We start from the raw sequence: 27,128 nt of genomic DNA, 5'->3' as shown, positions 1-27,128 counted from the left end.
AATACAGAAAACATGGAACTCAAGATATAAAAATCAGAGCATCTAAATATGAAAATTTATTTTAAAAAACTTGTTTTTGATCAAAAATATAGTTAAATATACAAAATTTTCCTTTTCATTTCTGATCCCTCTGTCTTAGGGACGCAGAAAACTTTTTCGTGTTCATTATGAGTTGAAAACTAATTGAGAATGGCCGAGTATAGGGCCATGGTGTTCGATATATTCGATCAACTCTCCAGTGAAAAATTTCTGAGTCGACCTAAATTTTAACTCGAATAGTTGGAGCATTAAAGGTAGAAAGTGCCATTAATGCCTGAACCGTACGTCTTTTCAATGCGAAACTTCAACATCTCGAGTCTTAAACTGCGGAAATATATTACATTATTGATAATAACGAGGCGATTGTGCGTATTAGCTATCAGAGCCTATCCAAATATAAACTATGACGTTATCTCTTACACTCTATCCTAGTTTGCTGATGTATTGATCAAATTCCACTAACAAAATTTGCTAATTTATTGGCTGAATAGGATAGTTAAGTATTACGGATTTTTCCTTATCAACACAATTATTATTATTTTTTGCATTTTTTGTGATTTAGTTTCTTATTTTACATTTATTTTCAGATCAAATTTTTCCGAAATCTTGGCGAATTGCAATATTGCATAGGCTGTATAGGAAGGAATAAAAAAATTTGATTTAGTCTTCCATCAGATTTTCTTCAAAAGGATGCTGTCATTGATAATATTAAATATTCTGTCATTGACCTGCCAGCAAAAACTTGTAGAGGGAAAGAATGTTTTGCTAATAATTGGTAGGATATATATATATATAAAAGTTTTGTTAATTGACATAATGTTTGGTTATTTATGTACAGTACATGTAAAGTATTTCTAAATAGGCCTATATACTATTTTTAAGAATATAAAATTTAAAAATCATATTGTCCAACATATCCTTATTCCTGTTATCTTATAATCATAACTGATATTACATATAAATATTTAGAATGTCTGTTATGTATTATAAAATTGTTATCAAAATCCACCCAGTTACTGATTCTTTCAATTGTAAACATTAAGTTTAATGCTTATATTTTTATATTGGTATTATTCACAGATTTTGAAAATATACAAATATATTTATCTTTAAACATTATTAACTTAAAACACATTAATTGAATTAATTGAAAATTGTATTATTTATTTATTTTTCCAACATATAGTTCTTAATTGGAGTTTATTGTATGTCCAAACCTTCATTGTCATTTATGATTAATGAAATGAATTACTTAAAAAGTTAATAATTTGTAACAATCCATTGGATAATGGAAATTTTTTATAAAAGCTTAACTTTAAGAATTAATTTCTCATTAAATTGTATTATTTTAGAATAAACAAAATATGATTTAATAAATCTTTTAAAGCATTTTGTTAAAGGAAATATTAATACTTCCAAAATATATTTACTTTACTTAAGTATGTTTTTAATTAAATGGATGATTTGTATAATACAGTTAATGAAGTTTATCTATATCTCTAAATCAACTTTTTATTATATTGAATAAAAATGTTAAGATATTAATCTTATAATAATTTTCTTTTTAGCCGACGATGCCGGATTAGAAACTGAAATATATAATAATTCTGTTTGCAAGACACCTAATTTAGATAGACTTTCGAGGCGTAGTATTATATTCAAAAATGCATTCACATCCGTTAGCAGTTGTTCTCCTAGTAGATCAGCTATATTAACTGGATTGCCTCAACATCAGAATGGAATGTATGGATTATATCAGGCAATGCACCATTTTAGTACTTTTGATGCAGTGAAGAGTCTCCCTTTTCTTCTTCGCAAGCACAATATTTTTACAGGTATTAATTTTTTTATTTGTAATTAAATTCTATATTAAATTTGTGTAATATCTATTTTGATTTTAAAATGTTTCATTAAGTAAATTTTGTAATTTAAGTAGCAAATCATTTTATTAGTTTTAATTTTTACCATAGGTATAATTGGTAAAAAGCATGTTGGACCTGAAAAGGTTTATCCATTTGATTTTGCTTACACAGAAGAACACTATTCTATTTTACAAGTTGGAAGAAATATTACACGAATAAAAGAACTAGTGAAAAAATTTTTTCGAAAAGTTAATTCGAGGTTTGTGTATTATAAATAAGTTTTATACAAATTAAAATGAAGGTAAATAGCATAGAAATATCTATAACTAAATAGCAAAATTTAATAAATCCACATACCAGTACTCTAAATTTATTTAGAATTTCAAACTTTGTAGTTAGTAATAATTGACTATATATTTTGGTCACTTCATATTTATTAGAGAGAAAGTATATAAACACTGCCTAACTTTTTCAAGTGGTTTTGTACAGTACCTATTACTGGGTGTACACTGATGATGGTATACTTGAATACAATAAGCAATATTAATTATTTGATCTATAGAAAAATTATCATATACAGTAGAGCATCGATTATCCGACTTAATTGGGGACTGGGTTGGTCGGATAACCGAAAAGTATGAAAAAATACATTATTAGTATAGTGTATTAGGCCTGGTTTAAATACTAGCCTCTCTTTCATGGTCGAGCCAGTGCTGCCAGCTAAAACATGCAAAAATTTAACAAAAATATTATTAAAGTAGCAAGACATAACCAAATATTGTAGCGCCACATCACTAGCGGACATTTGAATTTGCCGACTAGAACGCGATCGGTTAATCGGGGGTCGGATAATCGATGCTCTACTGTAATTTGTCAGTGCATTTTATGATTGTTATAAATTTCACATCATTCTATAGTGCACATTATTATATTCACCCATTAAGTAGATAGAAATATCTACAATAATTATTGTTCCAATACAGGTTGGGTAGATAAAAAAAAGGAATTTTGTTTTTCAAATCAACTAGATTATTTCTCTATTGCATAAAAAAAAGATGAAGTGAATGAAGAAAAGCTGGCAAGGTTCTTGCACAACATTCCTGTCACTCAAATAACAGGTTAAACCTTATTTTTGAAAGTGGGCGAATTTTTTAAAAAATTGTAAATTGTCGTCATTACCTGGCAAGGACTGTGGATGATAAAACATGGTTAACAAAAAGAGCACCGAAAAAAATATTTTTAATATGAAAGTAGTCAAAACGGTTGGAAAATTGAAAAATTATGAGAGAGTATCAAAAAGTGTTTGTGCCTTGTTTAGCTTGTATGAAAGAAAACCCACTGAAGAAGGAAATATTGTAATTTCCAAAATGCATCTGGTTGAAATAAAGTTGTTGATTGGCTAGTATTTTTGCAGTTTGTGGATGCAATAATTCCTAGAAAATAATGGCCCTGCTTGCTTTTCTCCCCCTTAGGTCAACCCTCCCTTTGCTTTGCTCACTTGTTCAAAACTTTTGACAATTCGTTAATTCCCAGTGCTGCCATTTCTATTCTGTTTCTTCAGAAAAAACTGTTGTAATGATTTTAATATAAGTATTTTATATATATAGAGTGGATATTAAATTTTGGAAATAAAAATATATAATTACATATAAAATAGTAGTAATTCTTATTTTTACTTAGACCATTCTTTTTATATGTGGGTTTTCACGATCCTCATCGCTGTGGTCACACTCATCCTGAATATGGTGCATTTTGCGAAAAATTTGGCAATGGAGAGCCAGGGATGGGAAACATTCCAGACTGGACACCTATTTATTATTCATCCAATGATGTCTTTGTACCTTATTTTGTACAAGATACTCCAGCTGCAAGAGCTGATATTGCAGCACAATATACAACAATTAGCAGACTAGATCAAGGTTAATTTACTTATCTATTCTTTTATATAAATTCAATATTACACAAGAATAAATATTTCTAAAATAAAATACACAATACTAAGAAAGAATAGTTTTAATTATTAAAAAAACTTTCATTTTTACATTTTTTTGTTTCAGGAATTGGGATATTGATGGAAGAATTAAAAACTGCTGGAAAGTTGGATGATACATTGATTATCTATTCTTCTGATAATGGCATCCCATTTCCTAATGGCCGTACAAATTTATACGACTCAGGAATAATAGAACCATTTCTTTTAAGTAATCCTAAAGTTCATGAACAGTGGGGAAAGGTATGTTTGTTAATTATTATTTAGTTTTAATGAATTTATATTTCATAAAATAGTTTATTATTATATCCTATTAAAATTTATATAAATTAGATATTTTTATAACATTTTGATTACCTAAATTAGCAGTCTTAGAAAATAATCAAAAATTTTTGGCAGCTAATTGGATCATAATCAGCTTAAACAGAAATTGAATATTGTACAATAAAATTTAAAAAGAAATAGAGAACTTTTTGTATCAATGAATATTTAGATAATTTAATTGCCTTTTAGTTTATAAGTACACAGGTCATCTTTTTGAACCAGTATAAAGATGTATTGTTTTACATTCATATCTTACCAATCATTACAGCTCGTTTAGCTATATTGCACATTGAACCACCATAAGTATATGTTTTCACATAAATTTATGGTGGTCCAATTGGAAGCTAAAAAATGAGTAAAACTTTTTATCACAATAATCAGTCTTCTATCATATTTTGTACTGTATTGTCAAGCTTTATCTAGTACAGGGGTGGCAAACCTATGGCACATAAGAGAAATCATCTGGCACGTAACGTATCATATGATTTCTGTCCTTTTCAATCATCTTTTCTGTTTATCACCTGATCATCCTTTTTTCAATCAGATTTTTTACATTTATTCGAATTAAAGCGTATTCATTTAATTTCTTTAAATATCATTATTCGAATGGCACGCATTAACATCTTTAAAGCTATGTATGCTTACAATACGGCACACGGACTCAAGTATATTTGCACATTATAATAATAATAAAGCATATTTTTCTTCTCTTTTGAATCATTGAGAATTTTGAACGTTTTTAAATGCTTTTCTCTTGTCATTTAACAAATGCTTTCAAGATTCATTCAATAAGATGAGATTTTTGGAAATTCAATTATTGTTATGGCATGTTACAATGAAATAATATATCAGACTTATTCATTGCTTTTTCATAATTACAACAAATTACAATTTATGAAAATAAAATAATATTCTCTAACTTATAGAATTCTATAAGAGTAAGTGTTTATTTTAAACTTTTTTTAATCATTAAAAAAGTTATAGAATATGATTTAGAAACAAATTATTCTCTGTAAGCACATTCAACAATTACCATCTTTATATTGAAAACTGAAATATGTTTTCTGATTTCCTATATAACTCAGATACAAAAAAATATTAATATATGCATACAGTATAAGAAGTACAGGGTGTTTCACAATGTTTTGATGATTTCAAAGTTGAATAACTCTTGTTAAAACAAAGATATAGCGACGGTGGCACCCTCTATTAGTAGTGCGGACTGTTAACTTTTATCTCATATAGGTTACTATATGTGATAATCCCAAGGCCATCGAAGAGAAGCTGTTACATGACGAGTGAGTAACCATATTGGCAGGTGTGGCATTGTGGGGCCGTATTTTTTTGAAGGAACTGTTAACACTGCCCAGTATACAGAGATGTTGAATACGTTCCTAATTCCTACCTTCACCATCGTAGACGTCTCTGGTCAACTTGGTTCCAACAAGACCTTTGAAGTTTTCTGTGAAGCTTTTGGTAACTGCATAATTTCCAAATGCACTCGTTTTGAATGGCCACCTCGCTCGCCCTATTTAACTCCACCAGACTTTTTACCTATAGGGTTATTGGAAGGTGAGAGTGTACTCTAACCAGCCAAGAAGCTTGGAACAATTAAGAGATTGAATAAGAGATGAAATTTCCAGAATTCCTCCAGTAGTTACGAAAGCTGGTGAAACGCCTTGAGTCTTGTGTAGCTGCGAATGGTTGTCATTCGTCCAATGTAATATTCCATAAATAAAATTGAATAAATTTTGTGCCTTGTGTAAAATTTTCAACTTTTTTTAGCGATTATGTTGTGTTATTCAACTTTGAAATCGTCAAAACATTGTGAAACATCCTGTATATAGTATATTTCATAGTTTGTCAGAAATGAATGTTACCATAATAAATCTACATTCAATATAACACGTTTCAATATCTGTAAATAATGTGTTAGAGGTTAGAGTTTGTAAAACTGCCTTTTAATTTCTTATAGAAAACTGAGAAAGGATTACTTTATTAAGCTCATATAATGATCACTTGACAGTAAATACCAAACATTTATAGTTGCTTAATATAAAAATCTAATCTAAATCTAAAAATTTTCCTTTATTTACAGAAATAAACAGTAGAATGTTTTAATGAATTCCATTAAAGCTTTCTGTTTTTTATATTTGATTATTATTAGTTTGTTCCACTTAGTCCTTGGAGATTTCTAAGGCTAATATTTTTCATGCTATATGGTCCCATGCCAACTCTGTTATGTTCTTATCACTGTTATGCTAGTGAGAACTTTGCCAGCCTACTTTCCTTATACCCTGATCATTCCTAGCATGAGGTCTTTTACAAACAAATTAGTGTGCATCATGTGTCCAAATGGAGCCTGGCAATTTTGGTTTGAAGTGTATTTCAGCTTTCACACAATTGATCACTTCTTGATTTGTTATTTTTGCCATCCATGGTATGTGTAAAAGCAACAAATTTAATTTCTGTTAGCCTTTCTCAGGTCCAGGTTTCATAACCATAGATAGCAACTGGAACACTATGGATGCATAATTGTAATATTTATTTTGTGTCTTTGCTTTTCCAGACTTTTTTCGTATAGAGCATGATACTGTTCCAGTGCTATTCATTTTCTTTGTATCTAAGATCAACTAAAATGAGGAGTCTGGTTCAGAGATAAAATGAAGCTCTGGACACTTATTTGCCTAAAGTTAGTCTGGTGTGGATTCACAGCCACATTTACCCTTGCATCATTCTTCAATCTGTGACATAGTCTGTTACAGCCCAGAAATATCAAGAGATACTCAACCCTTTTATACCCAACTGTGATAGCAACAATTCTTGAGTCAACCAAGGTCAAATGACTCCAAATATTGGAAGCTGCATAGAGCAATTTCTGCTACATTTTGTTGGTGACAGAGTGGAGTGATTAAATCTCCCATTCTCTAAATCTTAATCCTTGTGATATTTGGCTATGAAGACACCTAGAAAGTGTGCTTTATCAGAACATGTTGCAAATTTGGCAGCTGAAAGACAAGATCACACTTGCATATGAGAAGTATGAGATTTGATTATGTTTAGTTGTTGAATGCATTGTTCATTGCCCTTCAGGTTTTATACATTTAAAATGGGAACCACATTAAGCAATGTTACCTGCATTTCTAATGGCTCTGTACAAATAACTTGTTTGCTGCTTGCAGCATCAAAAATGCTATAATGATTAGTTTGGGACATTTTTTGTTTTTTACAGAAATGTCACCATACCAGATTTGGTTGAATTTGAACTGCTAAATCTCTCTTTAGATTAAATTGAATATGTGCATGTATGCATTTTCTGAACAGAAATCAAAGCTGTGTATGTGAACTTTTTGAAGTGAAACAATTCAACTTGTTCTTTATTATAATATATCTGTAAAAATATTTATTTGGCATCAACTTGTTATAGATACATAAATTTGAACATGAATAGGATAAGTGATTTTCAGTACAGTTGTGATTCAACTTGTATATACAATAATGAATTTCATTACAGAGTACTAGATATCTTCTGTTTTGTATACCCTCTGGAACTGGTCTGCAGATCACTACAATTATCATTTCATATTTTTTACTTTCCTTGACAATTGATCAAAAATGATCAACCAGATATTTTACACCTTAACGTCAGACCTTGAAATGCCAAGAAATACAAAAAAGTTAGGGTTTTTCTGTGTGTATGGATGTTAGTGGGTGTAATTTTGTTCATCCACTTTAAAGCTTAATAACTCGTGTGCCTTTCGTCGAAATTTTATGAAATTTTGCAAGGAAATTTGTGTATTAGGAGGAATTGATGCTATTAAATTTTGGTGAATAAAAGGTCAAAGGATGGGGAGATAAAGGTGGGTCATGTGTCTTAGCTAGTATGGGATCAGACTTAATGAGGATTTTACTTGTTATTAGCATTTACAAGTTGTTTTTTTTATAAAACTCATATTTATCTTTAAAATTAAGCTTTTTGCCATTTCATAATAATTAATAATAATATAATGAAATGATTTTATTAAAAACCTTTTAACAGATGGTGCCCCACACAATTTTAGAGTCTGAACTTTAAAAACACTAACTTTTTTGCATGATTTTGTATTATTATTATTACTAAAAGTTTACATTTATTAATCCAGAATTTTAAAAATATATCTATTTCAATGTTTTAACATTCAAATAGTTAGTGTAATATAATTAGTGAAAATTTGTTAAAATACTATTCTTAGTATAATAGAAGTAAAATGAAATAAATTTATGTAATATATTTTTTTGTTTTAGCTTATATTGCCATTATTTTTAAATTTTGTTACTTCAAAAATCAAGTTTATGTTGAATTAATTTTACTTGAAAATGTTAATTTTATTTTCCCATGTATTATTATGCATTAACAAAACTCTTTCTTAACAGGTTTCTGAAGTTTTAGTAAGTCATCTGGATATTACTCCAACAATTTTAGATTGGTTTAATGTGTCATATCCAAATTATGAAATTTTTTCACAACCTGTCTCTCTTAGTGGAAAGTCATTATTACCTTACTCATCAAATAAACCACAAAACAAAACTCCCAAGTTTATTTTTTCTAGTCACAGTCTTCATGAAATTACCATGTATTATCCAATGAGATCTGTAAGAAGCAAACAGTATAAATTAATACATAATTTAAATTATAAAATGCCTTTTCCAGTCGATCAAGATTTTTATATATCTCCTACTTTTCAAGATTTATTATATAGGACTCATAATAATATTTCCACTCATTGGTTTAAAGAGTTGAAACATTACTACTACAGACCAGAATGGGAACTTTATGATATAATTAATGATTCTAAAGAAACAAAAAATTTAATAGATCAATCAAAATATACTAATGTGACTAAAGTTCTTAAAAAGTCTCTCATAAAATGGCAAAATGAAACTAATGATCCTTGGCTATGTTCCCCTGGAAGTGTATTGGAAAATATTAAGTATTATAGAATGCAGTCTCATTGTATGCCTTTATATAATGATGTGTAATAAACTTCATATATATATGTCAATAGAAAAAAAGGAATATTTTGAGTTCAATTAATTGGAAACACTTTGTGGTAAGGACTTTATTTCTGAAATATAAAATAGTTTTTGTTCAGCAAACAAAATTTACATGTAGCAAAGTTCTAATTACTATCAAACAACATTGGAAATGTATAAAGAAGATAATTCTGGAAACAAATATCAAGGAATAGTATCTATGTCTTTTTCTGCAGTGGCATCAATACTTCAAAAAAAATATCTGTTATATCTCAATATTTACATTGTTGATATTTGATGCATTTTTCGTAAACACTACTACTAAACCTGATAATAGTGTTGTTTATTTAAATATATGCCTTGTCGGGGTATACGATGGTTGGTTGAGTGCCTTATGTGGAAGTTTACAGGATGAGGGCACTTGCATCTCCAGCCAGCACAATAGTAAATGACGATGGTTATAGCATAATGTTATATATACTGGAAGACAAGATCAGATCAGAGGTCTGGGTAGCGTAATTGGCAATGCATCCGCATGGTAAGCAGGATTGCAGGTTAAAGTCTTGCTCCAGGGAAATTAATTAAAGATTGTGCTGAAAGCCTGAGAATATTTTTTATTGGTTTTTATATATTGAAGCAGGGAAAGTAGCCTATGAAGAATGGTCAACTCTGGGAACAAACAATCCTTATGGCAAAGTGTGTAAAAGACATTAGAAATTAAGAAGACACTTTTGTGATACTTCTGTGCATTAAATTTGTAATGTATTAATTTTGTCCTGGCATGTTTTAATTAATGTCTTAATTGTTAATCCAAAAACACTGATAATTATGCCAAATTTTATTACTTTTCCAGATAAATTATCAATTCTAAAATGTATACTTCAAAATTTTATATGATTTACTTACCATAGTGTAGCACAGCTTTTTTTCTAACTTATTGCATTATTATATAGCTAAGTAATGCATATAATGTAAGAAGAAATTTAACAGTTTTAACACAATATCCAATTTACTGTATATTAGAAATACTTATCTCAGGAGTTTGTGTTCATTAATCTCAAACCAGACTTGAAATGAATTTAATGTCAACTGGAATAAAATTTTAAAGCAATTTTCAGTTGATACTGAAAATGAATTAATTTTATATATCAAATTATATAGTTTAAATAAAAACAAAATTAAAATCTCATAATTTATTTTTTTTTAGTAAAGTTTGTAATTTACAGAATATACAATTTATCAATCTGAAATGAATAATAATACAATATTAAAAACTAAACTTCTTAATTTTTACAGCACCTTTAAATTTCTTTCAAAACTAAAGACAAGTTTTGAATTACTCTATTCTTATCTTCAAATGGAAAACTTGAGCATAACAATCAGTTTTGAGAAATGAAATTCAATATAAAGTATAATAAATTAGTAAAAGCATTTAAAAAAAAAAACAGCAATAAACTATCATAAAGATGAAAAACAACTTTAACAAAGGAACTGAATGATGCATATAAACAAATTTTAAAAAGTGGGATGATATAAATAATGTTTTTTTGATTTACAAAATTTATAGCATTGAATATCTACAAATCTGGAAGCAAATATTAATTTTCAGTCACAAGAGATTATTATAATTTAATATTTTTTAATTATTGAAAGGTAGTGCTATATTTAAAAAGTTTTGATTTTCAATTATATATAGCTTATAAAGTTAAACTAAATATTTGCTCCAAGATTCACATATTCCTTCCCATGAAAAATCTGTCTACATATAAATATTAACAGTTTAAAAAATTAATCTACTACTAATTTTTTGTCCCTGTAACCTATATTAAAAATAATTTTAAAAATCAAATAATTAAAATTTCAAATTTTTGTGACCTCAATAAGAACTCTAATGATCATACAGAAAAGGGACAATCATTTCCATCTGAACAGAACATGATTTAAATCTAGAAGCACAGCTTCAAAAATAATGACACAAAATGTTTCAAACATAATTATATCACCAAAATTTTGCAACAATATTTAACAAAATTTATTTTACATTAGAAATGATAGTAAAGTTCATTCTACAGTAGTTCTGTGATTACCCCAACCATGAAAACACTTTGTAAATCTTTTGGATTCCTTTCCTTTTAGAGTCAGCATCAATTTTCTTGGACGGTCTGGTTGTTTGACCCGAAGATTTTGTACGTAAACCTTTCAAAACAAAATATTAGAAACAGATATTACATATATTTGTTAATTTAATTAATAGATTATAATAGCAGCAGCTTTTTACCTGTGCACTTTTATATGCCAGTTTGATTTCCACTTCGCTACATTTGGAGCCAACCCATAAAAACACTTGATTTCCATTATCAAGAATCATTATATCATCATCTGCTAAATCATCCTGACAAAAATCTGAGCATTTTTCTGAAATTGAGAAATAGCCTTTTTCATTTGAACAGCGGAATAAGCGTGTGTATTGCATGAATTCTGCATCCTGATAAAAAAAATTATTTCGTTAAAGTATATTTATATTAAATAGCAAAACTTCTATAAGAGTAAATGTGACAGACCTTTATCATATTCCTTCTTTCCACCAAGACCCACCCAAAAGAAATTTTCTGGTTCATTTCCTTCATTTATTAGTTGAATACTGTGAGTTTCCTATAAATATTATTTTTAAATAATATATATTTATTGTTAGAAAACTATTTCATAACAATGTGGATTCTTATTAACCAATTAAATTACTAATACTCATTATTTAAATATTTTTACATATTAACTAATGAATATTGTTGTACTGTAGAAAATTAGGTAAAAATAATGTTTCCTGTATTATTTATAAAAACATGGTTTTAAATAATAATAGAAAGGTTGTGGACGACGTTTTCAGCCCAAAATGTGAATGTCAAGTGCCACCATCTGGCAATTCTTGAAGGTTGATAATGGTGTCCGCTAAGTCTAGCATGGTGAGAAGTTCGGCTTAAACTTCATTTTTTTTGTGTGTGTTTTGGGTTAAAATAATGATTATTTTTAAGGATTTATGAATAATATTGTAAAGAAATAAATAATTTCTGGATTAAAATCGTCTAATTATTAAAATTTTTTGCAAGTGATGTGAAGTGCCTGTAGAATTTACATATATTTGTGTTCATAACAGCTTATGATAATTCTGTAGGAGTAGGTTTGTTTTTTCACAGCATCTTCTACCATCAAAAGTGTAATACATTTGTAAATTTCCTAAAAATATTTTTCCAAGCTGCTTTTGGATTTACATAAGCCACTACTTCCCTCAACAAAAGTATGAGGTAGTCCTATCATACAGTAGGAGACACAATGCTAATTAAAAATAATTATGTAGTGTTATTAAACATCCTATAAATACATTAAATTATTTTAATTTGTTTATTTACCTTCGCTGGTAACATTTGTCGTTGTTCAACATTTCCGCCACTTTTCAATATCCCACAAGTCAGTGTGTGATGGGAACGTGTGGTGCAACATGTTTTACTTTGAGTTCAAATGTCAAACATGTACTTCTGCTTGCCGTACAAGTTTAACATTTGAACTTTGGCCACAACCTCTCTAATAATAATCCACAGGAACTTCAAGCAAATGGTAAAAATAGACTTCATTAATTACAGGAGCATATATGCATTTTGTATGTTTACAACCCCTCATCAGTTCTCTCATTTCAAGTGTCTGGTAACACAAATGATATGATTTTAAATATTGCAACATATTTTAAAATTAATTACTTAGTAGGTTAGAAGGTTTGTTGTAGCCTTCGTATAACTAGGTATTAATATGTGTTATCTAATATATTAATTTATTATTTAAAATATTGTGAACTTTATATTAAAAAGTTATCTACAATTATAAAGTTGCAATCAAGCTATCTGTGGGGAATCAGGCATTAAAGAAGTTGCAGTTGAAGGCAAAGTTAGATTAACAAATATTAGAGGAATACACTTCCAAAACTCAATTTAATGCTGATGAATGACTTTGGTTAGAACTTGTTAAAACCAAATGTCTTGTTCTGAAAGGAGGTGTGTGCAAAAGAGGACAATTAGTGAAAAAGTGGTTTAATGTTCTTTTATGCTTCTATGAGAGAAAAACTAAAACCTTTGGTTATTCAGAGAAAATATCAAACTGAAAAAAATCTTGGATGACATCTACAATTACATGATGTTAAAATAGAAAAGTTGTGTTTTTATTTCATTATTGTCTTTTTAATACATAATGCCTCAAGGTACAAGAACAGAGTAAAGCAAAAGTTAAATTTTTGCAGCCTGGTGTTAGTGCAATCTTTAGATTGGGATATAATTCAATGTGCCATAGATGCTTACGGGAAAAAATGCTGTAATTTTTAAACAAGCTGAAGCTTGTGAATCAGTGGCTGATAAGAATGTAAATGGTCTGGACACAATTAGATGGATTCATTCAATCTAGAAGAACTATTTCCATTGAAACAAACAAACCAAAAAAAAAAACTTTTAAAATTTGAATTTCTCAACACTGAATACAATGAAGATTTACTGGAAGATAATACCTTAAGTGAACTAAATAAACTGTTAAAAGATTTTTCTCACAGTGATTAAAACAATGTATTACATGTACTGGTGTTACTTTAAGATGGAAAAAAAATCAATATTTTGAAGGAAGTGCTAGATGATGATGATGATGATGATGATGATGATGATGATGATGACAACCCTGATGAAAATGAAAAAGATGGCAAAAACATGCAGTAGTCACCACTGATCTTAGACCAGGCCACAGTTAACATGCCAACCAATAGATAGGTTTAAAAAAAAGCAGCTTTGATTCATTGCATGAATGTTTTATGTAATTTAAAACAAATATACAGTAATTAATCTTTACTTTTGCTAAATATCAGCTTGATATCTTGCAAGTTTAACAAACTTGAGTCATAGGCATAAAAAAAACCAGACTGCTGCGTCATCCCTGTCAATGAACATAGACCAGTGATAATTTGCATTTAAATAATGTTACAATTGCAGTATTTCTGAAACAACTGATTATTTTAGCCTCAAATTTAGCCTGCAGTGATCCTGTGAATGATATAAGATGCATTTTTAGTTTTATTTATGAACCTTTGCATTTTGTCTACAATGGCCAGAGGAAAAGCTGTTTCAGAAGATTTAAGGAATGCTATCATTGCTAAACACAGTCATGGCATGTCTGAGAGAGCTATTATTAAAGAGCTAATGCTAAGCAAGACAACAGTGCACCAAATTATTGTTTATTACACTAACCACAGCCATGTTATCCCTAACAAAGCTGCTTGACATCAGCAAAAAACTTCAGAAGTTGATGATAGGAGTTTGAAAAAAAAATTGTAAAAAACAACTGCTGTGCCATAGCATCAGATGTAATTACAATACAGAATGATACAACTGGAAAGAATATATCTGTTTCAACAACATGCAGGAGACTGCATTTCCAGTTCTATGCAGCACATAAAAAACCTTTGCTAACAGCACATCAAAAGGAGAAACAGGTACAGTGGGCCAAAGAACATCTTTCCTGGTCTCAACAAAAGTGACATGAAATTTTTTGCTCTGATGAATCAAAATTTGGATTATCAGCAACAAACAAAAGCAAATGTGTCATTCGATCTGCCAATGAAGCTAATGATCCATTGTTAAACCACTCAGTGAAGTTTCATGCCAGTGTCATGGTTTGAGGGTGTGTAAGTGCCATTGATATGAATCAGTTGACATTTGTTGATAGAGCACTTGCTTCAGAGCAACACATTAACATTCTACAATAGTGTTTACTTCTGTCCATAGAAAAGCTATATCCAAATAGAACCTGCATTTTCTAGCAGGATGGAGCCATATGTCATACAAGCAGAAAAACAAAACAGTGGCTTGCAGAAAAGAATATAGAAGTTCTTCCTCGGTCATCCAACAGCCCAGATTTTTCACCAAATGAGAATGTATGGAGCCTTATGAAGAGATGTCTGTGAAAAATATGTCCTCAGACAGTCAAAGGACTGAAAGCTGCTTCCATCCTAATTATCTGGAATTCCATAATGGCAGATGAATCTGAACACTTAGTCAACAGCATGCTGAAACATATGGAAGGTGTTTTGGCTGCAAAAGGTGATGCAACAAAATATTAAACATGCAGTGGTCTATGTTTTTTGATGCCTGTGACTCAAGGTTGACTGACTCAATTTTGTTAAACTTGCAAGATATCAAGTTGATATTTAGCAAAAATAATTTAAAACAAATATAGTGCATGAATGTTTTACATAAAGATTAATTAAGGAATTAAAGCTACTTTTTTTTAAACCTATTTGTTGGATGGCATGTTAACTGCAGCCTGGTCTGAGTTCAGTGGTGACTACTGTACAAATTGAGTAAACCTATGATAATTCATTACACTACACTAAAAATATAAAAGAATTAATTGCTTTTGAATCAAATAAAAATGATGAATGCACTGTTAGCCTTGTTTGATATGTATAATAAATTTAAATCAATGTAGATTAGAGTCATTTTTGACTCAATCATGTTTATCAGCTTATTTCTTTATCACTTTATCAAATTGTGTAAACTTACATATTTAAATACATTTATAATGTATACCATAAATTGGTATGATGCCATGTGTATGAAGTTATAAATTGATCTATTTATTATATACTATTTTTTTTCTTTGCAATGGTTTTTTTTTGATTACTTAACAAAATAATGCAAAAATCAATAACTTACACTATCATACATTTGCATTGCAAGTTCTTCAGCTAATTTTGCTTCATCTTCATCTGCCTTTTGTCCAATCCAAACATAAACAATTCCAGAACTCTCTTGATCAAAAGGCACTTTTAATATATAACTAATAAAAAATACATTTAAACATTATTAGTAACTAATAACAACAACACAATTAAGAAAAATTAATCTTTATGTATTTTTAAATTTATCAACACTTACCAAAATTCTGAATTTAATAATGATGCATCCATTTGAATCTATAAATAAATATTTTATGAAGCTTATTCAAATTGAAATGAAACATAAATTATAGTGTATTACTTCAATTTTAGAGATTTTACATTATAAATTAACTTAGTTTTATAATCACAATATGATCATAATTAAAGTATAGCCAATTTTTCAACTGTTTTTGATCTTTTAATCAATAAATACTGTTTATGTTATTTTGTATTGAAATGCTAGCCAGTTAAATAAATATTGGTTTTATTCAATGTAACATTCCTGCAAGCAAGAGGTAAATAATCATCATTGCATATTTGTTTAAATTAATATTATATTTTGTTTTATAAAAATTATTTTTCAAAATTCATTATTAAAAATTGAATAAGTTAAAATTTGTAAAGTTAAATTTGATTGATGGATACAATGATCTTAAATTTTTGACAACTTTTTTATTTTAAAAACATCATTAAATATGTAAGAATAATTAAGCCAAGTACATTTTCTTTGATTGTGAAATTTTTTGTGGACAGTACAGTGCATAGTTTCTGCATATTTGACCTACGGTGTCTGTCCAATAAGTATCGGGACTGAGGTCATATATCTTCAATAATTTTTTTTTATATGTACAGTGAGCTAATAATCTTGAAAATATGACTGTCCTGCATCAATACACCACTGCCAATGCTTTTTCCAGTCTTAATACACCTCCTGGAAGGCAGCAACCTCAAGGCTTTTCAGACACCCCATTGAAGCAGCTTGGAATGCCTCAATTGTCCCAAAATGATGTCCTTTCAAGCTCTTTTGATATGAGAAAACAAAAAGAAGTCAGGGGAGCAACATCTGGACTGTAGGGTGGTTGGAGCAGCATTGACACGTTGTGTTTGGCCAGTGCATCCCTCACAATTAGCAAAGAGATGCTCCATCATGACATAACATTGTCGTGATGAAGCATCCAGGTATCGGTGATTTCCTTTTGGACACAGTGGCCTAATACTCAAAAGTTCCTGCACTTTTGCTACATTTTCATTGGTTTGGGTCACCATCAGATGTCCAGTGTGTTGTTCGTCTTCAACGTCTGCCGGCCATCTTTGAATTTTTTATGCCACTCAAAACCATGTGTTCTGGACATGGCTTCATTCTTGTAAGTCTCATGGATCATATCCAAAGTCTCAGTACTAGATTTGTTCAATTTAATGCAAATTTGATGGCAAAATGTTCCTCGTTGGTTCACTGCATCTTGACTCTCGACATGAGCACTAAACACATTTTCACTTTGGGTGCAACCTACACACTCCAAAGGCTTGGAGACAACTGAGCCTGGTCTCATAGCTTACACGACACCTCCATTACGAATCCTGCCCATAGAAACCATCCTCCACCCCTTCCTATTGGCAGGAAAATCAGTCCCAATACTTACGGGGTTTTTCCAATATGTCAAGATATTATGATAAAAAATATTTAAACCAAAACTTTAAGTATACAAAAATAATTAAATACTTATTGAATAAAATACTTCTCTCTTGTAAGCAAAAATGATATTTTGGATTTAAATTTATCACTATTCTCAAATTAATTGAAAATAATATTTTTAATTAGCAAATAAAAGGATATGTCAAATGTCTAGGTTTAACCTCTAAACAGAAACTTTGGTCTATGAGACTGTAGCATAATGTAAGAGCAATCAACAATATGGCAGAACTGTTTGAGCTTTGTCTTGCCCTTCCACAGTACATTATCTATCATCAACCACTTTCCTACAGTATGCATATGTTACTGTTCAGTTTGTGACTTGCTTCACGATACATATAGGTTTTAAAAAACATGAAGGTCTTAATGACCAGGTGTTTCATTTATATATTGAATGCAAAGATATGTAAGACTAAATGTTTCATATTGTGTACTTTATATAGTTTTCAATTGCTACTTTTGATGCTTCATGATAAGCTTTTTCTTAATTTTAGAACTCTTTTTTATGGATATTCCGTCAACAAATAGTGGTATATAATCAAGAGCTTACTTTATTTGTGCAATTGTGAAAATCCACTCATTAAATGCTCAGCTCATTGTCTGTTGGACCCACATATCAAAAGACGGTTCAGTGTTCCTAATCTATCCAGAGATTTTAAGGCATTGATATGGCATGCAACACCAGAATATGAAAATACAGAAGATGATCAAGTTTTGAGCAAAGAGGAAGGACATACTTCAATGGATGCAAGTCTAGGACAGAAAAATTTCCTACAAGTATATCCAATGTAATAATCTAACTTGTCTAAAGTGCTGCAGAAAGTTTGTATCACATGTACAACAACAAGTGACTAAAAGTTAGAATTTATTCAAAAATTTTCTTAGTTTTACTACTATGAAATTAATTTCATATAATTTGATTTACTAATCACAATTTTGCTTTTTTTATTACCTAAGAAACTTCATAAAACTCTTGTATAGTAACAAATATGCAAAACAGTCTACAAAAATACAAGGTCTCTCAGATCAATGTTTCCAATTATGTAGAGACCTATGTTTCTGTTTAAAGGTTAATTTTAATTATGTTCAATGAACCTGCCAAGTGTTTATTTCAACAAAGCTTTTAACAACATTAAAAAATGGCTGAATCATATGAAGTCTTTGTACACTTTTGATGTCTAATTCTTTTTGATTCAACATACAATTTTTCTAAAAGATTCAGCCATTTTCTAATAAAGACAAATAGATTACCTGTTAATTTTAGTATTAACAATGAATATTCATAACAAAATTTTAAAATAAGATTTGTTACTATTTTTATGCTCGAAACAAATGAATAGATATTAAATATTTACAAACAACAGTTTGAATACTTGATTACCAATTTTCTGGCACACTTGATTTCAAAGCCTTGCTATATCAACCAAGGTCATATAATTAATGGTCCAAGATATATTGTTGTGAGATTTTGTTATATGAAACCCATGTATCTAAAGGACTGATTATATGTTTAAGTTAATAGCATTGTTTAATTTAATATATAAATGAGGACTGGCATTATGCTGAACACTACTGACACATTTTCTTTCAGAAGAGTTAAATATTAGTAAAATGAACTAAAAATTGCACAGAATATAAGGATCATCAACAACCTCAATGTATACAATCCAAGTGAACATGAGTTATACATAAGACCATCTTTGGCCATACACTGAACAAATTAGACATAATGCATAGTTAATAATTAAATATGCACAATATGTTTTGCTTTACATAAAATATTTTCATCTTGTACACAATATTTTAAATTCATTTTCATTAATTTATTAACAAAAAAACAATTAATTTTGATTACAACCAACAATTACAGCATTAGTTTTAATAAACTGATAATACTTTATTATCCATTAGTGTTATATGGTATTACTGGATGAGTTTAAAATATGTCAATGTTGATTATATGAGCATGTATAGACTATTTTTATTAAAATATATGTTATCTGTATTGTTTTGCTTACGACCAGCAAAAAGTAAGAAAGAAATAAGCAATTGGAAAATATGTTCTTTCAAAATACATAAATAAAAATATGCTTTTGTTTTTTTCAAAAGTATTTGCAAGCATTATTATGAAAAATAATAAATTTATTAATTATTCTAAGTATTTTTAAAATTACATTTGTAAATTACTTCAAATTAAATTTTTTAAAGTAAAAAAATATGTTTTTTCCTTAAAATCTTATTTAAAAATTTGTTAAATGTTAAAATTTTAAACTTAAAAACTAAAAGAAAAAAATAAAAGAAATGCAATAACCACTCACCTGAATGCATCTGGTACAAATCTGACTACCATTTGAACGTATGTGGAAAAACTCTACGGAAGAATTTTGAGCAATAGCATTAATTTTTCGCTTTCCTTTATGAATTATAAACATTCGTTTAAAATGTGATAGAAACTTCAAATTTTCTTGTTGCTATACAACAGCAAAAAATATTTATTAAGACTGCACAATATTTACTATCTTAAATTTTCAAACAGAGTTACCTGATGAGTTCTAACTACTTCTAATTTATCACCAAACAAAGATTCAAACTTCTTCTGTAAACTAAAATTAAAATTATTTCAGAAAGCACACTTTTCAAGAAAAGCTGACAATTTTCTATTAAGAATTATGTACAATTATTCAGTAATGTAAAAATTATCAATAATAACTGAAAATCATATTTATTTTATTTTACCTAATTTTTATAAAAACCATTAATTAAATTACATCACAAAATTAATAGAAAAAGTAGTTAGGACATTTATAATAATTGGAATTATGACAGAAATGATTATTACTAAAAGCTGCTATTAAAAAAATACTTTTTTAGTTAAGAAGAAAAGAAAACATTTCCAAAATAATGAATTATATATTGGTTTGTTTGGAAAGTTCATAGTGATTTTTAAGAGAAATATAAAACTGTTTTAAGACTAAAAATATACTTTTATTCCATTATGTATGCACCATTGTTTTTAATGATGTGTTGCCATCTATGGAGGAGCTTCATGATACCCTCTTCATAGAACTTTCCAGTTTTTCCCATGTAAAGCTGATCCACGTGGTTTTTGCAAGCTTCCAAAGTATCAAAGTTTTTATTATGAAGGGAATTTTGCAGAGAATGGAACAAATTGTAGTCTGACGGGGCAAGGTCGGGTGAGTAAGTGGGTGGGGTAAAACATCCCAGCCTAGTTCCAATAATTTTTGGCGTGTTCATAAAGACATGTGTGGTCTGGCATTATCTTGGTGAAACACAATGCCTTTTCTATTGGCCAGTTCCAGACATTTTTCTTTAATTGACATGTTCAGTTTATTCAATTAGGAACAATACTTATCAGAATCAGTTGTTTGATTCTGTGGAAGAAGCTCGTAGTACAGGATTCCTTTCCAATCCCACCAGATGGTGAGCATGACCTTCTTTGGATGAAGACTGGCCTTTGGAGTTTTTAATGGTGGTTCATTTTTCTTACCTGATGATCGTTTTCAACTGAGGTTGTTATAAACAATCCACTTTTCATCAACTGTCACTAAACGCTTCAGAAAAGGGTCATTTTCATTTCATCTTTGTGATTCAAGAGAATCACAAATGAAGATGCGATCCAGTAAGTTCTTTTCCGTTAAGTTGTGAGATATCCAAATGTCATAACGATTCACGTATTCAAGCTTCTTTAGATGTTGAAATACAGTACTGTTTGATGAGTTCACTATGTATGCAATTTCTCGAGTTGTGCAATGAGGGTTTTCATCCAATAATGTTTTGATCTGGTCCTCTTTAATAACGAGAGGTTTTCCTGAGCGGGGAGCATCTTCAAAGCTGAAAATACCCGCTTTAAATTTTGCAAACCGCCTTCGAACAGTTGATTCTGCTACAACACTCTCACCATAAATATCACATATTTTTTTTCGCTGTTTGTATGGCATTTTTGCCTTTACGATAAAAAAAAAAAAAAATGATATCGATAATGCACATTGTTCGCATCCATTTTTGTAATGAGACAAATTAAATGATATTTGAATACTCTTAATTGGTTTTTTTTTGGTAACAGACACGTCTCAAGGTCATTTATCGTAACATTCATTGGTTTGTACAATTCTAATCATTTTTGCATCAATCAGTGTCTCAACTATCAAACTATTAGCTATCAAAAATCGCTACAAACTTTCCAAACAACCCAATACATCTTTTTATCCAAATCTAATAAATTCCTGAAAATGATTTGAATATCAGAAATTTGGATATTGGAAAGTTTTGATATTTCTGAACAGAAGAAATCTAATTTGTTCCCTGCTTATCTAAATAATCCTAATTAATTTTCCCAAATGACAATAAAACACTGAAAAATATCTATTTATCCATAATTTTAGTATGATATTAAACATTAGAAATTCTGATTACCTTACTAATAAACACTTATGAGGTCATTAAAGGATATATTTGTAACATTATTGCAATGAATAAGTTTATGTAGCACCTATAGAAGTTGTATATAAACTGCATTTTCTCTGATATGCAGTAGAGAGCAAAGAAAATGTAATGATACTACACATTTTATATTAAAATATTATTGTATAAAAGTAGGTGAACAATGAAAATAAATAAGGGAGGTAATAAATCTACTATAATAAACTCTTTAAGGAGAAGCTTATAAGCTATTATACTAAAATTTATGATAAAAAATCACTAAAATCAGGGATCTCACTTGCTGTTAATCAAGTTATTTTTGCAAATAAAACTTTGACTAACAAAATTAAGTGTTCATTCATCAAATTGTAAAAAAGTCCTTTTGCATTCTTTCATCAGGCAATTTGAATTGCCTGCCAGTTTGTTCATGAAAAAAATAAAAATTAAGTCTTGTGGTCATTGTATCCACTAATATACCTAAAAGAATGAGGTGGTGAATAAGAAACAAATTCAGTGTCTGAAGTTAAATTTACAGTAAGATCTGAATCACAAGTTCAGTTAAAATGGTATTCTAAAACCAACACACCATATTACTGAGAAAGTTTAGCAGAATAAATGAACTCTCTCAGTAATAAGGTATGTTGGTTTTATAATATTGAAGAATCTGAGTGTGAATAGCAGAATAAAATGGTATTCACCACACATTATGCTTAATTCAAGACTTAACTCTTAAATGTGAATCATGATTTAACTCATCACTGTTGGCAAATTAATTCTCAAATTACAGATTAAGGCATTTGCTGTTTGAATTCTTAAAACATCTTGGACCTATTTGATTTTTATGATGATTTCAAGCTCTTACAAATAAGCAATTGATTTACATAAATAATTACATCATCATGGGTTTTCCACTTTAAAAAAATTCTACTCTTTCTTTTCTGGTTGATTTTTATTTGCTTTGGTTCTTTAAGTTTTTGCAACGAAGTAAAATTGTTTACTATTTTGTAGTATTATAACTCCCAGGAAACTTAAATTCTATCTCTACATTTGTATATTTTTGTTACAGCATTTGTCTTTTATTTTCTAATACTTTTTATATCTTGCAGCTAATTCTAATAATACTTCTGTCTTGAAGTTAGCATAATTTCTTTTGCTGTTGGAGTTTACTGTGTATTAAACTTTGAAATCTTGCATTTGGTTTATCCATTTACACAATGTTTTGCACAGACATGTCATGAAGTACTCGAACAAATTGGAGAGCTTGCAACAGCTCTTCACTTCAATTTGAGGATTTTGCAATTGAGAGTTAGATTGAGTTGGTAAATACGAAAATTAAAATAACTCTTAATCAACAGTTACTATCTCAAAATCTTGGATTACAAAACTCTCATATTCATCAAATGTTGTTGGTGAATATAGCCAATATTGCATTGTAAAGGCTAATATATTTAGTAGCATCTGTTCTCAAAGAATGAGGATATAGGATGCTTCAAAAATGTGATTTTGCCACATACAATGAATTAGACACTACATGTAAGATTTAAATCTGGCTTAACACATCTGAGCAGCTTATATTGTAATAAAATGCATTTAGAGTGTAGCATAGAAAATTTCTGAAATAGGTCCAAGATGTTTTAAGAATTCAAACAGAAAATTTCTGATCTTAACATTTCCTGCTGCAACAAAAATTTAAAATGCTCCCCATATGATTTAACTGAATAGGGAAAAATAATTAAATTGTTTCCTATTCAAACATTATTCTCAAAATTTAGTCAAATTTATTTACCTTCAAAAGAGATTATTAATAATTAAATCATAATTGTATGATCTGAAAACTGAAAATATTTTTTAAAACTGACATGAATTCAAATTTTTTAACCTCCCTTGATTATTTCCACCTCTTTAATTAAGCATGAATAAACTGATTCAAAACTAAAAAGTGTAAAAAAAATTACTTCAATTATTATTAAGACAGTAATTTTGACATTAATATTCATTATTATTCATGAAAGTTTTAATGGATTACTCTATAACATCTGTAAATTGTTTATTTTCTGAATAATAAACTATGAATAAAGACCTTCCTTCATTTAAAGTTAAATTATTTTCCTAATTTACTTTGTAAAACAATATTAAAGGAGAGTTTGCTGTTTCATCAAAACTGTGCAGCATAACTATGCCATGTGCATGCAATCTCAACATGCACCTATAATTTTCTTTAACTCTATCACCATCTCACATGAACATTTTAATTAATAAATTCAGCAAGGTTGTGAAATTAAGCTCAAGTTTAAAATATCCTAATGTAATTTGAAATGCAATAAATTAATATAAATTAATATATTTCATCAGTAAGTAGTCTAATGTCATCTTGGAACAAAACTATGAATGATACTTTCAAGAATTTTATAATTATAAGAAACAGCAAAAATTTGCACTTAATTCATAATAAAAATGATGATTACAAAACATTAAAAATTGGAAATTTCGTAATTTTGGCGTTTTCTGTAGCAGTATAGTTGTTAAGTATGCTACAAAGAATCTTGAAATCATTTATTACATAATTTTATAAAAAGTAGACACTTTTTAATAAATTGTGAATATTATTTCAAATCATAAATAAATATAAAAATAAATGACAGTTTGAGAAATCAATGTAGTAATCTACCTAAATGTGAATGTTAGCCATCCCATATTGCCAGCATCTCTTCCTTGCCAAAAGTAAACAACACATTGAAAATCATCTTCTACTTGTTCTTCATCTTCTACAGTTTCTTCTCCTTCCGGAGATTCAACTGGTACCCAATACCGACATAAGAAGACATAACAATCTTCACTATAAAAATGACCTATCAATAATTTAATAAAATATTTTCAGTTTATTGATATTAGTTTTATTTATTACAGTTTCTTTTACTAATTTATAATATATTAATGATTAATTAAAACGTCATAATACAGTGGGTGATTGGTTAATGAACATAATCCATTCCAAGACTTTGTTCGCTATTGAATTGTTCGTTAAACGATTATTGATTTACCATAGGTTTTTATGTGAATTTAATTAATTCGTCCTGGAAACTCCAAAAAAATAAACGTAGTAAGAAAGTATATATTATTTTATTTATATGTAATAATAAAAATACATATATACACTGTAGGGTTTGGAATCACCTAGGGAAACGATTTCCGCCCTGTTTTACTATAACGAACTTTCATAACGGAAAAACCGTTAGCAACGGCCGTTGGAAAGATCCATTGTGTTTCAAATTGACGACAGACGGACGATTGGCCAGCGGGAAGTGACCGTTGTCGGCCATTGTGGAAACTTTCAAATTTGATTGGCGGACGATTCAAACGCCGGACACTATTTAAGCAGTAGTTTCGGCGGGAACAGGGTTCGTATCGGGTTCGGCTGAGTTCGTATCGGGAAGATCGGATCGGATTAGGATCGTTGTTACCAAAGTTCTAACTGTCTCTCTCGTTGGACGCTACAGAAATCTGGGGAAAGTATACGCCAGTGTTTTAGTACGAACTTGTTCCTGACTCGGAGGTGCTGTTAATTACAAGTCTGTTTGTGGAGGTCGTAAGGAGTTTCTTTCGACGAACGTGTACGGGAATAGTCGGTTGTCGTTAAATTAGTGTGTGCATATTTAATTGTGACTCTAATCTGTATTATTTTGTACATTTATATTGTAAATATAAACTTTGTGTTTTGTCAAACCGACTGAGTGGTGATTTTGAACATTACTGGCGCAGTCTCGACAGGATACCTTGGATTACGACGGACTATCTTGGATTAAACTCCAAAGAATCGGAAGAACTGAGCTACGACAGAGAAGCAGACGTACAGAGCATCACCAGCAATTAGACCCAGGTAAATTATTTGTTTCTTGCTAGCACACACAGATGCCTAGACGCACAAAATCGCGGCAGCTAGAGGCTAGGGACTGGGAGGACGACGAGCAGGGAACGGCGCGTAGGACAAGCAGGTCGAGTCGTAAACTCGAAGTACGTAGGTTACGGGCCGAGATCGCGAAAATCAAGGCTGGAGCGGAAATCGAGGCGGCGGCGAGAATAGCGGAAGCCGAGTCCGAGACGAGGAGAGCAGAGATGGAATTAGAACAGTTGAAGTTATGGTTGGAGATCACAGGAAAATTAGATGATACGAGGCGGCAGGAACGGTAAACACGATCCGAAGGACTTAAAATCGGGGGGAACCGCAACTTCGGGGATACAACTAGCTCGTCGGGAAACAAGCCGCAGGGGGAATTGGATAGGCCAAGGGAAACTGACCGGCAGAAAAGAGGGTGTCCTGATAGGCGGGTAGACAACGAGGCCGAACGCAGGCGACCCAAGGCAGCGGACCACGTGGTGGCGGAGGTGAGAGCGTCCAAACTCTCTGGGCCACCGGGCAGCGGGGAAGCAAGGGATCGGGTCAAGGCAATGCGGGGAGAAGGAAGGCCCACGCACGTAGCCGGATCGAGGACGGGAACCTCTAGGGTCAGGGTGGCCAAAGTCCCCAGGCTAATAGTAGAAAGTAGGCGCAGCTCACAGGTAGACTGGGACATTAGAGAGTCTAGTGGAGTCGCGGCAAGACGAGAGGAGGCAGTTCACAATACCCAACTCGAAGTCGGGAAGTCGCTGAAGGGAACTGAGATAGTAGGCGACAGAAGTGGTCCCCCAGCTAAGGACGTTTCAGGAACGGAAGCGTCGGGTTTAAGGGAGTCATGGGTCCCTAAAGCGGTGACGGGAACGAAGGAGAAAAGCCAACTTGTTGGAGCCTTCGGTCACCGGGTTGATAAGGCAACGATCCCGGTAGAATTGGGGAAGAAAGGGCTCACAGGATCGCGGGAATCAAGGCAGGTGTCACGTGCGGTAGCAGGCATGTTAAATCAGACCCCGGGCATACCTGTAGCGATGGAGGATCAACGAAAGGTGTCGGACCGGAATAGCGATACCCAGGAAAAGGAGAAGGAACCGGAACGTCTTTTGGGGACGGCAGACAGCGAGATTAGCGACAGTGAG

General features: G+C 30.4%; 2 protein-coding genes across 2 annotated transcripts in view; one reads left to right on the top strand and one right to left on the bottom strand.

Moving 5' to 3' along the window:
• Nucleotides 1–688: 688 nt before the first annotated feature.
• On the top strand, nt 689–9,234 carry Sgsh (N-sulfoglucosamine sulfohydrolase). Its single transcript, XM_067286872.1, has 6 exons — nt 689–814; nt 1,608–1,874; nt 2,010–2,160; nt 3,582–3,820; nt 3,959–4,134; nt 8,629–9,234. Exons 1-6 carry the CDS (start codon nt 730–732, stop codon nt 9,232–9,234), a joined length of 1,524 nt encoding a protein of 507 aa, XP_067142973.1. The 5' UTR covers nt 689–729.
• A 2,002-nt stretch (nt 9,235–11,236) lies between these two features.
• The window catches only part of fliI (FLII actin remodeling protein), a 102,273-nt gene continuing 86,381 nt past the window's right edge, over nt 11,237–27,128 (bottom strand). Inside the window, exons 25-32 of the mRNA XM_067286724.1 lie at nt 24,769–24,949; nt 20,203–20,263; nt 19,979–20,131; nt 16,188–16,225; nt 15,966–16,089; nt 11,793–11,880; nt 11,507–11,715; nt 11,237–11,424 (exon numbers count right to left, since the gene is read on the bottom strand). Of these exons, the coding sequence (XP_067142825.1) occupies nt 11,290–11,424; nt 11,507–11,715; nt 11,793–11,880; nt 15,966–16,089; nt 16,188–16,225; nt 19,979–20,131; nt 20,203–20,263; nt 24,769–24,949 (989 nt within the window). The 3' untranslated portion in view covers nt 11,237–11,289. The remainder of the gene's footprint in view (nt 11,425–11,506; nt 11,716–11,792; nt 11,881–15,965; nt 16,090–16,187; nt 16,226–19,978; nt 20,132–20,202; nt 20,264–24,768; nt 24,950–27,128) is intronic.

The sequence above is a fragment of the Centruroides vittatus genome, unplaced genomic scaffold, assembly GCF_030686945.1.
Source record: "Centruroides vittatus isolate TY-2023 unplaced genomic scaffold, ASM3068694v2 scaffold_386, whole genome shotgun sequence".
Taxonomy (NCBI): Eukaryota; Metazoa; Arthropoda; class Arachnida; order Scorpiones; family Buthidae; genus Centruroides; species Centruroides vittatus.
This window is presented reverse-complemented; position numbering and strand designations above follow the sequence as displayed.